Source organism: Cetorhinus maximus, chromosome 17 (assembly GCF_964194155.1).
Source record: "Cetorhinus maximus chromosome 17, sCetMax3.hap1.1, whole genome shotgun sequence".
Classification (NCBI taxonomy): domain Eukaryota; kingdom Metazoa; phylum Chordata; class Chondrichthyes; order Lamniformes; family Cetorhinidae; genus Cetorhinus; species Cetorhinus maximus.
This window is the reverse complement of record NC_135895.1, coordinates 61,465,609-61,480,610: the sequence shown is the minus strand read 5'-3', so window position 1 is coordinate 61,480,610 and position 15,002 is coordinate 61,465,609. Positions and strand designations below refer to the sequence as shown.

Genomic DNA, 15,002 nt, shown 5'->3' with positions numbered 1-15,002 from the left:
AAGCAAATGTTAAATCTTTATAAAACACTGGATAGACCTCAGCTATAGCATTGCAGCCAATTCTGGGTACCATGTTTTGGGAAGGATGCCAAAGGCTGGTAAGGGAACGGAAGAGATGGTAGCAGGGATGAGTTATGTGGGGAGGCTGGAATAATTGGGGCTGTTCTCCTGAGAGCAGAGAAGATTAAGAGAAGATTTGATAGAGCTTATTGACTTGTTTAGTCTTACAACTCTCCTCCCACACAACCCATTGTCCCAGCTATCCCCTATTTATAGACTCTTTTGAGATAAGCTAAACTCAAAAAAATTAAACAAAAAAACTCAAAAAATGAGAGGGGTAAACAGCCCCTGATAGGGCACTGTAACTAAAACAAAACATCAAAGGAAACTTACAAAATCAAATTAAATGTCATTTCCAGGGGTGATGATGCACCCCAGCCCCTGCAGTGCCCAGTGATCACGGAAGGCCTTGAGCGTACCAGTGGACACCGCATGCTCCCTCTCCAGGGCCATCTGGCCGTGAACATATAGCCGCGACAGAGGGGCAGAGAGTTGGGCCGGATGACCCCCATCGACCGCCCTGGACCTGTTGATGGCCACCTTGGCCAGGCCCAGGAGCAGGCTTACGATGAGGTCCTTCTCCCTCCGCACCACGTGACCAAAGATCAGGAGTATGGGGCTGAACCAAAAATTGAGGAGCAACCCCCTCAAATAATGAAAAAGGGGCTGCAACCTCTGGCAATCTACGTACATGTGGAACACAGATACCCTTGGCTGCAGAAAATACATGCAGCCTGGGAGTCCAGAAACCACCTTAACCTACGATTGTATTGCACTGCTGCATGCAACGCCCTCCAGGTCAGGTCCCCAATGAAGAAAGGGAGGACTCCCAATGTAGGGAGCCCTCCACTGGGGAAAAGATTTGATAGATGAGTTCAAAATCATTCATGGTTTTGAAAGAATAAAGGGGAAATTTCCAAGTGGCAGAATTAAGAGTTGGTAAATTTATTTTTGTCTCTCTAAACTCTTTCCCCTCTTTTATTTAATTAGGGAAACTGGTTACTCATTATTTATGTATGGAAATATATTTAAAAATAAATTTGCTTACAAATTATTTGCTTTGACCAAACATAAATTTGCATATAGTTCCTTTATTCTGGGAATAAAGGGCAGTGAATGGGAATCTTATTTGGATAAATCCATCCTCTATTGGTCACAACAATGCCGCCAATTCGTCAGATAATCAAGAGGTTCTACCGACCCGATGATTGGAGTAACTGGCAGAACAAAAACAGAATTACCTGGAAAAACTCAGCAGGTCTGGCTGCATCGGTGGAGAAAAGAGTTGACGTTTCGAGTCCTCATGACCCTTCGGCAGAACTGAAGTATAGTTAGGAGAGAGGTGAAATATAAGCTGGTCTAAGGTGGGGGGCGGGGGGAGAGAGAAATTGAGGGTGGGGTGGTTGTGGGGACAAGCAAGCAGTGATAGGAGCAGATAATCAAAAGATGTCACAGACAAAAGGATCAAAGAGGTGTTGAAGGTGGTGATATTATCTAAGAAAAGTGCTAATTAAGAATGGATGGCAGGACACTCAAGGTACAGCTCTAGTGGGGGTGGGGTGGAAAGACTAACAAGGTATTAGTTGTAGATTTAAAAATAATGGAAATAGGCGGGAAAAGAAGAATCTATATAAATTATTGAAAAAAAAGGGAGGGGGAAGAAACGGGGTGGGGATGGGGGGAGGGGGAGTTTAAGATCTAAAGTTGTTGAATTCAATATTCAGTCCGGAAGGCTGTAAAGTGTCTAGTCGGAAGATGAGGTGCTGTTCCTCCAGTTTGCGTTGGGCTTCACTGGAACAATGCAGCAAGCCAAGGACAGACATGTGGGCAAGAGAGCAGGGTGGAGTGTTAAAATGGCAAGCGACAGGGAGGTTTGGGACTTTCTTGCGGACAGACCGCAGGTGTTCTGCAAAGCGGTCGCCCAGTTTGCGTTTGGTCTCTCCAATGTAGAGGAGACCGCATTGGGAGCAACGAATGCAATAGACTAAGTTAGGGGAAATGCAAGTGAAATGCTGCTTCACTTGAAAGGAGTGTTTGGGCCCTTGGACGGTAAGGAGAGAGGAAGTGAAGGGGCAGGTGTTGCATCTTCTGCGTGGGCATGGGGAGGTGCCATAGGTGGGGGTTGAGGAGTAGGGGGTGATGGAGGAGTGGACCAGGGTGTCTCGGAGGGAACGATCCCTACGGAATACCGCCGGGGGAGTGAAGGGAAGATGTGTTTGGTGGTGGCATCATGCTGGAGTTGGCGGAGGATGATCCTTTGAATGCGGAGGCTGGTGGGGTGATAAGTGAGGACAAGGGGGACCCTATCATGTTTCTGGGAGGGAGGAGAAGGCGTGAGGGCGGATGCGCGGGAGATGAGCCGGACACGTTTGAGGGCCCTGTCAACGACCGTGGGTGGAAAACCTCGGTTAAGGAAGAAGGAAGACATGTCAGAGGAGCTGTTTTTGAAGGTAGCGTCATCAGAACAGATGCGACGGAGGCGACGACGGAGGTAGCTGTGGGAGTCGGTAGGCTTGTAATGGATATTGGTGGACAGTCTATCATCAGAAATTGAGACAGAGAGGTCAAGGAAGGGAAGAGAAGTGTCAGAGATGTGAAAATGATGGAGGGGTGGAGATTGGAAGCAAAATTAATACATTTTTCCAGGTCTTGACAAGAGCATGAAGCAGCACCGAAGGAAAGAGTTGTGGGAGGGGGCCGGAGTAGGACTGGAACAAGGAATGTTCCACATACCCCATAAAGAGACAGGCATAGCTGGGGCCCATGCGGGTACCCATAGCCACACCTTTTATTTGGAGGAAGTGAGAGGAGTTAAAGGAGAAATTGTTCAGTGAGAGAACAAGTTCAGCCAGACGGAGGAGAGTAGTGGTGGATGGGGATTGTTGGGGCCTCTGTTCAAGGAAGAAGCTAAGGGCCCTCAGACCATCCTGGTGGGGGATGGATGTGTAGAGGGATTGGACATCCATGGTGAAAAGGAAGTGGTTGGGGCCAGGGAACTGGAAATTGTTGATGTGACGTAAGGTGTCAGAGGAATCACGGATGTAGGTGGGAAGGGACTGGACAAGGGGAGAGAGAAGGGAGTCAAGATAACGAGAAATGAGTTCCGTGGGGTAGGAACAGGCTGACACGATCGGTCTGCCAGGACAGTTCTGTTTGTGGATTTTGGGTAGGAGGTAGAAGCGGGCCGTCCGAGGTTGGGAGACTATCAGGTTGGAAGCTGTGGGAGGAATATCTCCAGAGGAGATGAGGTCAGTGACAGTCCTGGAAACAATGGCTTGATGTTCTGTGGTGGGGTCATGGTCCAGGGAGAGGTAGGAGGAAGTGTCTGCGAGTTGACGCTCAGCCACCGCGAGGTAGAGGTCAGTGCGCCAGACAACAACAGCACCACCCTTGTCAGCGGGTTTGATGACAATGTTGGGGTTGGACCTGAGAGAACGGAGTGCATTAAGTTCAGAGAGAGACAGATTAGAATGGGTGAGAGGAGCAGAGAAATTGAGACGGCTAATGTCACGCCGACAGTTCTCAGTGAAAAGATCAAGAGAAGGTAAGAATCCAGAAGGAGGGGTCCAGGTGGAGGGAGAATATTGGAGGTGGGTAAAAGGATCCGTTGAACGGGGAGAGGAATTGTGCCCAAAGAAGTGAGCACGGAGACGAAGATGGCGGAAGAAGAGTTCAGCATCATGCCGAGCCCGAAATTCATTGAGATGAGGGCGTAAGGGTATGAAACTAAGTCCTTTGCTGAGCACTGAACGTTCAGCATCAGAAAGGGGAATGTCAGGGGGTATAGTGAATACGCAGCTGGGGCTGGGATTGGAAGATGGGGTGGGGATGGAGGGACAAGCAGGGGTGGAGGGTCCCAACCTCGAACGGCCTGCTTCTACCTCCTACCCAAAATCCACAAACAGAACTGTCCTGGCAGACCGATCGTGTCAGCCTGTTCCTGCCCCACGGAACTCATTTCTTGTTATCTTGACTCCCTTCTCTCTCCCCTTGTCCAGTCCCTTCCCACCTACATCCGTGATTCCTCTGACACCTTACGTCACATCAACAGTTTCCAGTTCCCTGGCCCCAACCGCTTCCTCTTCACCATGGATGTCCAATCCCTCTACACCTCCATCCCCCACCAGGATGGTCTGAGGGCCCTTAGCTTCTTCCTTGAACAAAGGCCCGAACAATCCCCATCCACCACTACTCTCCTCCGTCTGGCTGAACTTGTTCTCACACTGAACAATTTCTCCTTTAACTCCTCTCACTTCCTCCAAATAAAAGGTGTGGCTATGGGTACCCGCATGGGCCCCAGCTATGCCTGTCTCTTTATGGGGTATGTGGAACATTCCTTGTTCCAGTCCTACTACGGCCCCCTCCCACAACTCTTTCTCCGGTACATCGATGATTATTTCGGTGCTGCTTCATGCTCTCGTCGAGACCTGGAAAAATTTATTAATTTTGCTTCCAATCTCCACCCCTCCATCATTTTCACATGGTCCATCTCTGACACTTCTCTTCCCTTCCTTGACCTCTCTGTCTCAATTTCTGATGATAGACTGTCCACCAATATCCATTACAAGCCTACCGACTCCCACAGCTACCTCGACTACAGCTCCTCACACCCCGCTTCCTGTAAGGACTCCATCCCATTCTTTCAGTTCCTTCGCCTCTGTCGCATCTGTTCTGATGATGCTACCTTCAAAAACAGCTCCTCTGACATGTCCTCCTTCTTCCTTAACCGAGGTTTTCCACCCACGGTCGTTGACAGGGCCCTCAACCGTGTCCGGCCCATATCCCGCACATCCGCCCTCACGCCTTCTCCTCCCTCCCAGAAACATGATAGGTTCCCCCTTGTCCTCACTTATCACCCCACCAGCCTCCACATTCAAAGGATCATCCTCCGCCATTTCCGCCAGCTCCAGCATGATGCCACCACCAAACACATCTTCCCTTCACCCCCCTTGGCGGCATTCCATAGGGATCGTTCCCTATGGGACACCCTGGTCTACTCCTCCATCACCCCCTACTCCTCAACCCCCACCTACGGCACCTCCCCATGCCCACGCAGAAGAAGCAACACCTGCCCCTTCACTTCCTCTCTCCTCACCGTCCAAGGGCCCAAACACTCCTTTCAAGTGCATTTCCCCTAACTTAGTCTACTGCATTCGTTGCTCCCAATGCGGTCTCCTCTACATTGGAGAGACCAAACGCAAACTGGGCGACCGCTTTGCAGAACACCTGCGGTCTGTCCGCAAGAAAGACCCAAACCTCCCTGTCGCTTGCCATTTTAACACTCCACCCTGCTCTCTTGCCCACATGTCTGTCCTTGGCTTGCTGCATTGTTCCAGTGAAGCCCAACGCAAACTGGAGGAACAGCACCTCATCTTCCGACTAGGCACTTTACAGACTTCCGGACTGAATATTGAATTCAACAACTTTAGATCTTAAACTCCCCCTCCCCACATCCCCACCCCGTTTCTTCCCCCTCCCTTTTTTTTCAATAATTTATATAAATTCTTCTTTCCCCACCTATTTTCATTATTTTTAAATCTACAACTAATACCTTGTTAGTCTTTCCACCCCACCCCCACTAGAGCTGTACCTTGAGTGTCCTGCCATCCATTCTTAATTAGCACATTTTCTTAGATAATATCACCACCTTCAACACCTCTTTGATCCTTTTGTCTGTGACATCTTTTGATTATCTGCTCCTATCACTGCTTGCTTATCCCTACAACCACCCCACCCTCAACTTCTCTCTCTCCCCACCCCGCCCCACCTTAAACCAGCTTATATTTCACCCCTCTCCTAACTATACTTCAGTTCTGCTGAAGGGTCATGAGGACTCGAAACGTCGACTCTTTTCTTCTCCGCCGATGCTGCCAGACCTGCTGAGTTTTTCCAGGTAATTCTGTTTTTGTTTTGGATTTCCAGCATCCGCAGTCGCTTTTAGCTTTTTGTTTTTATCTCTGGAGGAACTGGCAGGTTCACCTTGCAAATGATTGGTTGCCTATCCGGAACTGTTGACTGAGTGGTGAGTCGTTTGTTAAGGCAGTGGTGATTGGCTGATTATCCAGCAGGATGTCTATGCCTATTGGTTGAAGGACTCACAGTATGTTTGCACTGATTGGTTGCAAGCGAGGACGGGAGCTGTGCGCTGGATGGCGGAGCTGTTGATTGGCTGACGTTCGGTCGGTGCCGGAAGGGTGAGAGCGGAGTCGCAGCAGCAAGAAGATGGCGGGGATTAAAGGTAGTATTGTGTTCGATAGTTTGACGGTAGCTCACGGTGCTGTCAGCCGTAGTATTATCGCGGCTTCGAGGACTGAATGGCGAGGCCTCGGTTTGGAAGAAGGCGATGATCCCCCTGTGTGAGGTTGTGGGAGTGGATCGGAGTAACCCGGGGTGGGTGTGGAGGGAGAGAGGAGGCGGAAACTAGGGTGTGGGGCTGGGGGTTAATGGGTGAAGGCGGTGCCGACGATTGGGGATTGTGGGGGTAACTGGGGCTGGGGGGGGGTAACTGGGGCTGGGGGGGGGTAACGAGTGGGGGGGGGGGTGGGGGGTGTAATGGGGGGCGGGGGGTAACCGGTGGGGGAGTAATGGGGGCGGGGGTAACGGGGTGGGGGTGGTGTAATGTGGGTAGGAGGAAACTGTGATGGGAGGCAGAGGGGGGGTAACTGGGGTGGGGGGTGCACTGGGATAACTGGTATGGGGGAGTGGGGGGTGTAACTGGGACGGAGGGTAACTGGATAACTGGGATGAGAGGGGGGTGCTAACGGGCCGGGTAGTAACTGGGATGGTGGGTGGGGGGAAACTGGGACAGAGGATAATTCAATAATTGGGGCAGGGGAATGTGGGGGTAACTGGGGTGGGGGAGTGTGGGGGTAACTGGGACGAGCCTGGGGGCGGGCGGGGGTAACTGGGACGAGCCTGGGGGCGGGCGGGGGTAACTGGGACGAGCCTGGGGGCGGGCGGAGGTAACTGGGACAAGCGTGGGGGCGGGCGGGGGTAACTGGGACGAGCGTGGGGGTGGGCGGGGGTAACTGGGACGAGCATGGGGGGTGGTAACTGGGACTGGGGGAGCGTGGGGGGGGGCAATTGGGACTGGGGGAGCGTGGGGGGGGCAACTGGGGCTGGGGGAGCGGGGGTTGCAACTGGGGCTGGGGGTAATGGATGGGGGGCAGTGGGGTTTGGGGGGCAGGGCAACTCTGGAGGTAACAGGAACGGGGACAACTGGGGCGGGGGAGTGTGGGGGTCAACTGGGGTGGGGGTAATTGGGTCAGGGGGCAGTAGGGTAACTGGGGCCGGAGGTTGGGGGCTGGGTAGCTGGGGAGGGGGGGGCTCTGCGGGTTACTGGGGATGGAGGTTTGGGGGCAACTGTGGCAGGGGTGTGTGGGGGTAACAGGGATGGGACAGAGGGAGGCATCTGGAGCGGGGGGGTAACTGGGGTGGGGATTAACTGGGATGGGGGGTCGGGGTAACTGGCACAGAGGATAACCCAACTGGGGCGGCGAGGTGGGGCGTAACTGGCAGGAGGTAATTGGGGTGGGGTGTGGCGGTGTAACTGGGGCAGGGGTAACTGGGGCAGAGATGTGGCGGGAATAACTGGGGCGGGGTTAATTGGGGCAGGGGCAGGGGGGTAATTGGGGTGTGGCAGGGACAAGGGTGTTGCAATTGATGTGGGGGGGATAATTGGGGCAGGGGTGGGAGGTCTAACTGCGGCTGTAGGGGTGTTTGGTAGGGGGGGGAATCTGACTAGGAGGGGGGGGCTCTGGGGGTAACCGTGAGGGTTTGGGGGACCAACTGGGGTGGTGGTGTGGGGGCATAACTGGGGCTTGGGGGTTAAATGGGATAATTGGGATGGGGTTGTCTGGGGGTAACTGGGGTGAGGTGGGGTGGGGTGGCTGAGGTGGGGGGTAACCCAGCTGGGGTTGGCGGGTAACCTGGGGTGGGGGGAGGGTAACCTGGGATGTGGTCGGGGGGTGGCAGAGTGACAGTGGGAGTGGCTGAAAGGCTGTGATTGGTCGGGGGTTGGGGAGGGTTAGGAGTTTGTGAGGAAGGCTTCTGAGAGGAAAACCAAAACAAAAACAAAAATACCTGGAAAAACTCAGCAGGTCTGGCAGCATCTGCGGAGAGGAAAACAGTTAACATTTCGTGTCCGAATGACCCTTCAACAGAACTTAGTAAAAATAGAAGAGAGGTGAAATATAAGCTGGTTTAAGGGTGGGTGGGACAGGCAGAGCTGGATAGAGGGCCAGTGATAGGTGGAGATAACCAAAAGATGTCACAGACAAAAGGACAAAGAGATGTTGAAGGAATATCTAAGGAATGTGATAATTAAGGGTAGAAAGCAGGACAAGCAAAGTACAGATAGCCCTAGTGGGGGTAGGGTGAAGGAATCAAAAAAGGCTGAAAGGTAGAGATAAAACAATGGAAAGGAAATACTTTTAAAAAAATAATGGAAATAGGTGGGAAAAGAAAAATCTATATAAATTATTGGAAAAAAAAGAGGGGGATCGGAAAGGGGGTGGGGATGGAGGAGAGAGTTCATGATCTAAAATTGTTGAACTCAATATTCAGTCCGGAAGGCTGTAAAGTGCCTAGTCGGAAGATGAGGTGCTGTTCCTCCAGTTTGCGTTGAGCTTCACTGAGAGGGCTTGGGGGTTGTCTTGGGTGAGGGTGCTGGTGGGCAAGGGAGATTTCAGTAGCCTGGGGTGGGAGATGTGAAGGAGGGGAGAGAAGATATGCTTGAGGGTGGTGGTGTGGAAAGGCAGGAGAAAAGCTGGGTGGGAGGGTGGAAGGGAGAAGAGAGAATCTGGGAGGGGAGGGATAAGAGAGGAGAGAAATGTTTTATAACTACGAATTGTGTGTTAAAGGAAGTGGAGATTGGAGAGGGAATTCCAGACCTTAGGGCCTAGGCAGCTGAAGGCCTGACTATCAGTGGTGGATCAATTAAAATTGGAGATGTGCAAGAGGCTAGAATTTGAGGTGTGCAGGGAAGGAGTTGGGGAGTGGCAGTGTAGGGCTGGCGTAGGTCATGGGAAAGGGAAGGACCAAGGTGTAGAGAGATTTGAAAACAAGGATGAGAATTTTTGAATAGAGTCATTGTGGGACTCGGAGTCAATGCACAGGGATGATCGGTGAATGGGACTTGGTGTGAAAGGGGATATGGGCTGTAAGGGTTTGGATTAACACAAGTTTTTTGAAGGTGGGAGGCTGGCCAGGAAAGCAATAGAATTGTCGAGTATTGAATTAACAAAGGCATGGATGAGGTGTTCATCCACAGGTAGGCTGAGGCACAGGCAGTGACGAGTGATGTTACAAAGCTGGAAATAGGCAGTTGTGGTGATGGAGCAGATATGGGGTGGAAGCTCATCACAAGTAGGGAGCTAAAGTTGTGAACTCTCTGATTCAACCTCATTGTTATGAGAGAGGGTCAGAATTGGTGGCTAGGGAACAGAATTTGTGGTGGGGAATGATGGCAATGGCTTTGGTCATCTAGTTATTTTGTTTGAGCAAATTGCTGAGTAGCTCATACTGAATGTTGGACAAAGCCGCATGATAAATTAGTCAGTGGAGTGGTTGAGAGAGGCAGTGATGAGGTAGAGCTGGATATCATCATACATGTGGAATCTCTTGTGTTTTCAGATGATTTCACCTTGGGGACAGCATCATAGGTGCAATGTTCGGGAGCAAAGATAGATCCTTGGGAGATTTCAAAGGCGACAGTGTGGGAGCAGGAAGAGAAACCATTGCAGATAATATGCTATTGATGACTGGAAAGACAGGAATTTAACAGGTTAGGGCAGTCTCTTCCAGCGAGACAGTAGATTTTAGAATCTTACAGCACAAAAGGAGGCCATTAATCCCATCATAGCTGTACCGGCTCCTTAAGTGAGATATCAAATTAGTTACTTTCCTCTTTCCCCATAGCCTTAGGAATGTCTTGTTTCAAGTATATATCCAATTCCCTTTTGAAAATCATTGAATCTGCTTCCACCACCCTTTCAGGCAGTACTTTCAATATCGTGACATTTCACTGTCAATAAGGAGATATTAGGTCAGATGACCAAAATTTGGTCAAAGAGGTAGATTTTGAGGAGTCTTAAAGGAGGAAAGTGAGGTAGAGAGGTGTGAGGAGGATATTTTAGAGGCCCAGACAACTGATAGCATGGCCACCAATGGTGGAGCAATTAAAATTCGGGGTGCAGAAGAAGCCAGAATAAGGGGATCCAGGATATCGCAAGGATTGTAAGGCTGGAGGAGTTTAGAGAGATATGGAGGAGTTTGAAAACAGATGGGAGAATTTTAAGCTCAAGACATTGCTTAATCAGGAACCAATGTAGGTTAGTGATCAGGTGCGTGATAGGGGAACAGGACCTGCTGGGAATTAAGGTGACAGAGTTTTTGATGACCTCAAGTTTTACAGAGGGTAGAATGTGGGAAACCAGCCAGGGGTGCATTGGAATAGGTAAGTTTAGAGGTAATGACGACATGGATGAGGGTTGCAGCAGATAAGCTGGGACAGGGACAAAGTCAGATGAAGCTAAGGAGGTGGAAATGGGCAGGCTTAGTGAAGGCACGAATGAGGCCAGAAGCTCATCTCCGGATCAAATGTGACACCGAGATTGTGAACAGACTGACTTAATCCCAGACTGTTGCTAGGGAGAGACATAAAGTCAGTAGTTAGGGGATGGAGTTTGGAATGGGAACCAAAGATGATGTCTTCAATCTTCCCAATATTTAATTGGAAGAAATTTCTGCTAATCCAGTACTGGATGTCGGATAAGCAGTCTGATAATTTAGCAACAGTGGAGGAGTCGGGAGTGGTTTGATGAGGTAGAACTGGGTGTCATCAGTGTACGTGTGAAAATTAATGCTGCGTTTTCAGATGATGCCACCAAAGGGCAGCATATAGATGAGGAATAGGAAGGGGCCAAGAATAGATTCTTGGGGGCAGCAGAGGCAGTGGTGTGGGAGCAGGAAGTTAAGCCATTGCATGTGATTCTCTGACTATGATTAGCAGGGCAGGTTGGTAAGGTGGCTAAAAAAGAGTTACTTGAGTTTATAAATGGAGGCCTAGAATATAAAAGCGAAGAGATCGTGCTAGAACTTAGCACTGGTTAGACCTTAGCTGAAGTATTGTGCACATTTATGGACACACTTCAGGAATGATGTAAAGGTGTAACAAAGGATACGAAGGAGGCTTACCAGGATTCTACACGTACTTACGTATAATCTGTTTACAGATCAGAAACAGCCCATTTGGTTCAACAGGTCCATGTAGTATTTATGCTCCACACAAGCTTACTTCCACTCTCCTTTATCTAACCACATTAATTTGTCCTTCCTTTTCTTTCTGTCTCATGGGCTTATCTAGGTTCCACTTAAATGCATCCATGTCTTTAGCCTCAGCTACTCCTTGTGATAGATGTTAACAGGGATGAAGGACTTCAGTTATTGAAGGGAGGTTGGAAAAGTTAGGACAGTTTTTTTTCCAAATAGGGTAAGTTAGGAGGTGAATGATTACAGGTTTTCAAGATAAGAGACTTGAATAGACTGGATGAAGCAAAATTATTCTTCTAGTTGAGTGGGCCAATAATTAGAGTGTACACAAGAACGCAAAAGAGAGAGGAGCAGGAGTAAACTATGTGGCCCATCAAGCCTGCTCAGTCTTTCAATAGAATCATGGCTGATCTTGGGCTTCAACTCCACTTTCCCACTCACCCCCCCATATCACTTGATTCGCTCTAAGACCAAAAATCTGCCTATCCCAGCCTGAAATATAGTCAGTGATAGAACATCCACAACCCGCTGGAATAGAGTATTATGAAAATTCGCAATTTTTTGAGTGAAAAAATCTCTGCTCATCTCAGTCCTAAATGAGCCACCTCTTATGCTGGGACTGTCCCATGCTCTAGATTCTCCAGCCAGCAGAAACAGCTTTGCAGTGTCTCCCACAATTATTATTTGTCAAATAGGATTTCCCTGTCATAAAACCATGTTGACTTTGCCTGATCATACCTTGACTTTCTAAGTGCATTGTTAAGACTTAATAGATTCCAGCACTTTCCCGATGACTGATGTCAGGCTAACTGGCCTGTAGTTCCTTGTTTTCTCTCTCCTCCTTTCTTGAATGGCGGACCTATATTTGCTAACTTCCAATCCACTGGGCTGTTCTAGAATCTAGGTGTTTTTGGAAAAACTTAACCAGAGCATCCATTACCTCTGCAGCTATCTTGTTTAGAACCCTAGGATGTAGGCCATCAGGTCCTAGGAATTTGTTGGATTTTAGTTCCTTAAGTTTCTCCAGTCCTTTTTATTTGCTGATATTACTTTCCTTAACTTCCTCACTTTTTAGCACCTAGGTTACCTCTATTTCTTGTATACAACTTGTCTGCTACTGTGAAGACAGTTGCAGTACATTTGTTCAGTGTCTCTGCCATTTTCTTATTCCCCATAATTTACTGTTTTTGTTTTTAAGGACCAACGTTTAAAGCTCTTACAATCTCTATATTCCTGGCTAGTTTGCTCTTGCATTCTATTTTTTCCCTTTTTATGTCAACATTTTGGCCCTTTGCTGGTTATAAAACACTCCCAATCCTCACACTTGCACTCTTAGAAGCCTCTTCTTTTAATCTAATACAACGCTTAACTTCCTGAGTAATATCCATGGATAGATCTTAATATATTGAAAATCATTGTCAAAAGGCTAAATGGGAGATGAGAAATGTTTACACAAATGTCAGGATCAATGCTGTATGGAAGCTAATTCCGTAAATAATTTTAAAACCAGGTTGGACAAGTTCTTGAGGATGAGTAATTTAAATGGTTATGGACAAAAAGAGGGGGTGTGGGTCTAAGAGTACTCTTTCAATGAGCATAAGTCAAAAGGGCACCTCCTGTGCTTGAGGTCTCTGTGATTTTTATATTCCCACCCCCCTCTCCAAACCTGGCTCTTTTGTTAATTACCTTAAATCTGTGTCACCTGGTCACTCACTCTCCTGAGAACGGAAACAGCTTTTTATTTACTCTGTTAAGATCCTTCATAATTTTGAATGCATCTTTTAAATCCCTCTTTAACCTTCTCTGTCCTAAAGAGAATAATAGTCCCATCTTCCACATTTGTAGTTCCCCCATTTTTAGTTCTTATTTAAAGATTTCTAGTATTTGCAGATTTTCCTTTTTTCCCCCCCTTTTGAGTTAAATTTCTGCAGTTTGGACATGAACTGTTGAAATCACAGTATGCCTTTTAGTTTGAAGAAAAAAGCCTGATGGCTTTAATGTAGGATTCAAAAACTCATTTTATCTTTGGATGGGTGCATTGACCAACTTGTACTATTTACTTTTTGAGTTAATGCCATAGGAAGAGCTCTGGCTGTAACATACCTAGCTGAAAATTAAAAACTGTTGTACCAGCAAGAGGTTTACTGTAACGTCAAAAATAATTGATTTGAATATTCACAGCATTTTTCAATGCATGATGCCTATCTAATATTGTTACCAATTAATATTGACTTGCATCCTTTCGGTATCAGCACTTTTTAATAGAAAGATATACTGTGCTAAATAGGATAGACTAAGAACAAAACTAGCATTTCAAAACTGGGCATCTATGAGGCACTGTGGGCCACCAGCAGCAGCCGAGCTGTATTCAGCCACAATCTAAACTTCATGGCCCGGCATATCCCTCATTCTACCTTTACCATCAAGCCAGGGGATAGACTCTGGTTCAGTGAGGAGTGTGGGAGGGCATGTCAGGAGCAGCGTCTAGCATACCTAAAAAGATGGTGTCAACCTGGTGAAGCTACAGCACAGGATTAAATTTATGCTAGACAGTAGAAGCAGCATGTGATAGACAGAGCTAAGTGATCTCACAACCAGCAGACCAGATCCAAGCTCTGCAGTCCTGATACATCCAGTTGTGAATGATGGTGTACAATTGGACAACTAACCAGTAGAGCCCAGCAGGTCAGCACAAAAGGCAAGACTGAAGCATTTTCAATCATGTTCAGCCAGAAGTGCTGAGTGGATGATCCATCTCCGCCTCCTCTTGAGGACCCCAGTATAAAGATGCTGGTCTTCGGCCAATTCAGTTCACCTCATGTGATATCAACAAACAGCTGAACGCACTGGATATGGCAAAGGCTATGGTCCCTGATAACATACTAGCTGTAGCACTGAAGATTTGTGCTCCAGCACTAGCCAAGACCCTAGCCAAGCTGTTCCAGTGCAGCTATGACACTGGCATCTACCTGACTATGTGGAAAATTGCCTGGAATGTCCAGTCCACAAAAAGCAGGACCAAATCCAATCCAGCCAATTGCCGTCCCATCAGTCTATTCTTGATCATCAGTGAAGCGATGGAAGGTGTCATTGGCAGTGCACCTACTCCACAATAACTTGCTCACTAACACTCAGTTTTGGTTCTGCCAGGGCAATGACCCCATACCTCATTACAGCCGTGGTCCAAACATGGACAAAAGAGCTGAATCCCAATGGTGGGATAGGAGTGACTGCCCTTGACATCAGGGCAGAATTTGACTGGGTATATCATCAAGGAGCAGTAAGTTGGTGGGAAGCAGGGGGAAAACTCTCCACTGGATGGCGTCATACCTAGCAGAAAGGAAGATAGTTGTGGTTGTTGAAGGCCAATAATCTCAGCCCCAGGTCATTGTTGCAGGATTGTGACCTTGGGTCAACCAGCTTCAACTGCAGGAGTGGGCACGCCTCCGATCGGCGCCCCCGATTGGGGGCACGCTGCCATTTTACATAGGTGGGCCAATTAAGGCCCACCCAGCGTGATGTCCGCGAGGAAGTGCTTCCTGTGCGGGCGGGCGGGTGGGGGGGTGGGGAAAGATTCCCTCAGCCGGGAATGCGCTCTTTCTCGCATGCACACGAAAGAGCGCACTCATCTCCCTGAAGCAAAATGCTGCCTCAGGGAGATCAGCACCAAA

General features: G+C 48.6%; 1 protein-coding gene across 1 annotated transcript in view; it reads left to right on the top strand.

Moving 5' to 3' along the window:
• Nucleotides 1-6,169: 6,169 nt before the first annotated feature.
• leprot (leptin receptor overlapping transcript) overlaps nucleotides 6,170-15,002 on the top strand; it is a 30,391-nt gene continuing 21,558 nt past the window's right edge. The window contains exon 1 of the mRNA XM_078561290.1: nucleotides 6,170-6,298. Coding sequence (XP_078417416.1) covers nucleotides 6,283-6,298 — 16 coding nt within the window. The 5' untranslated portion in view covers nucleotides 6,170-6,282. The remainder of the gene's footprint in view (nucleotides 6,299-15,002) is intronic.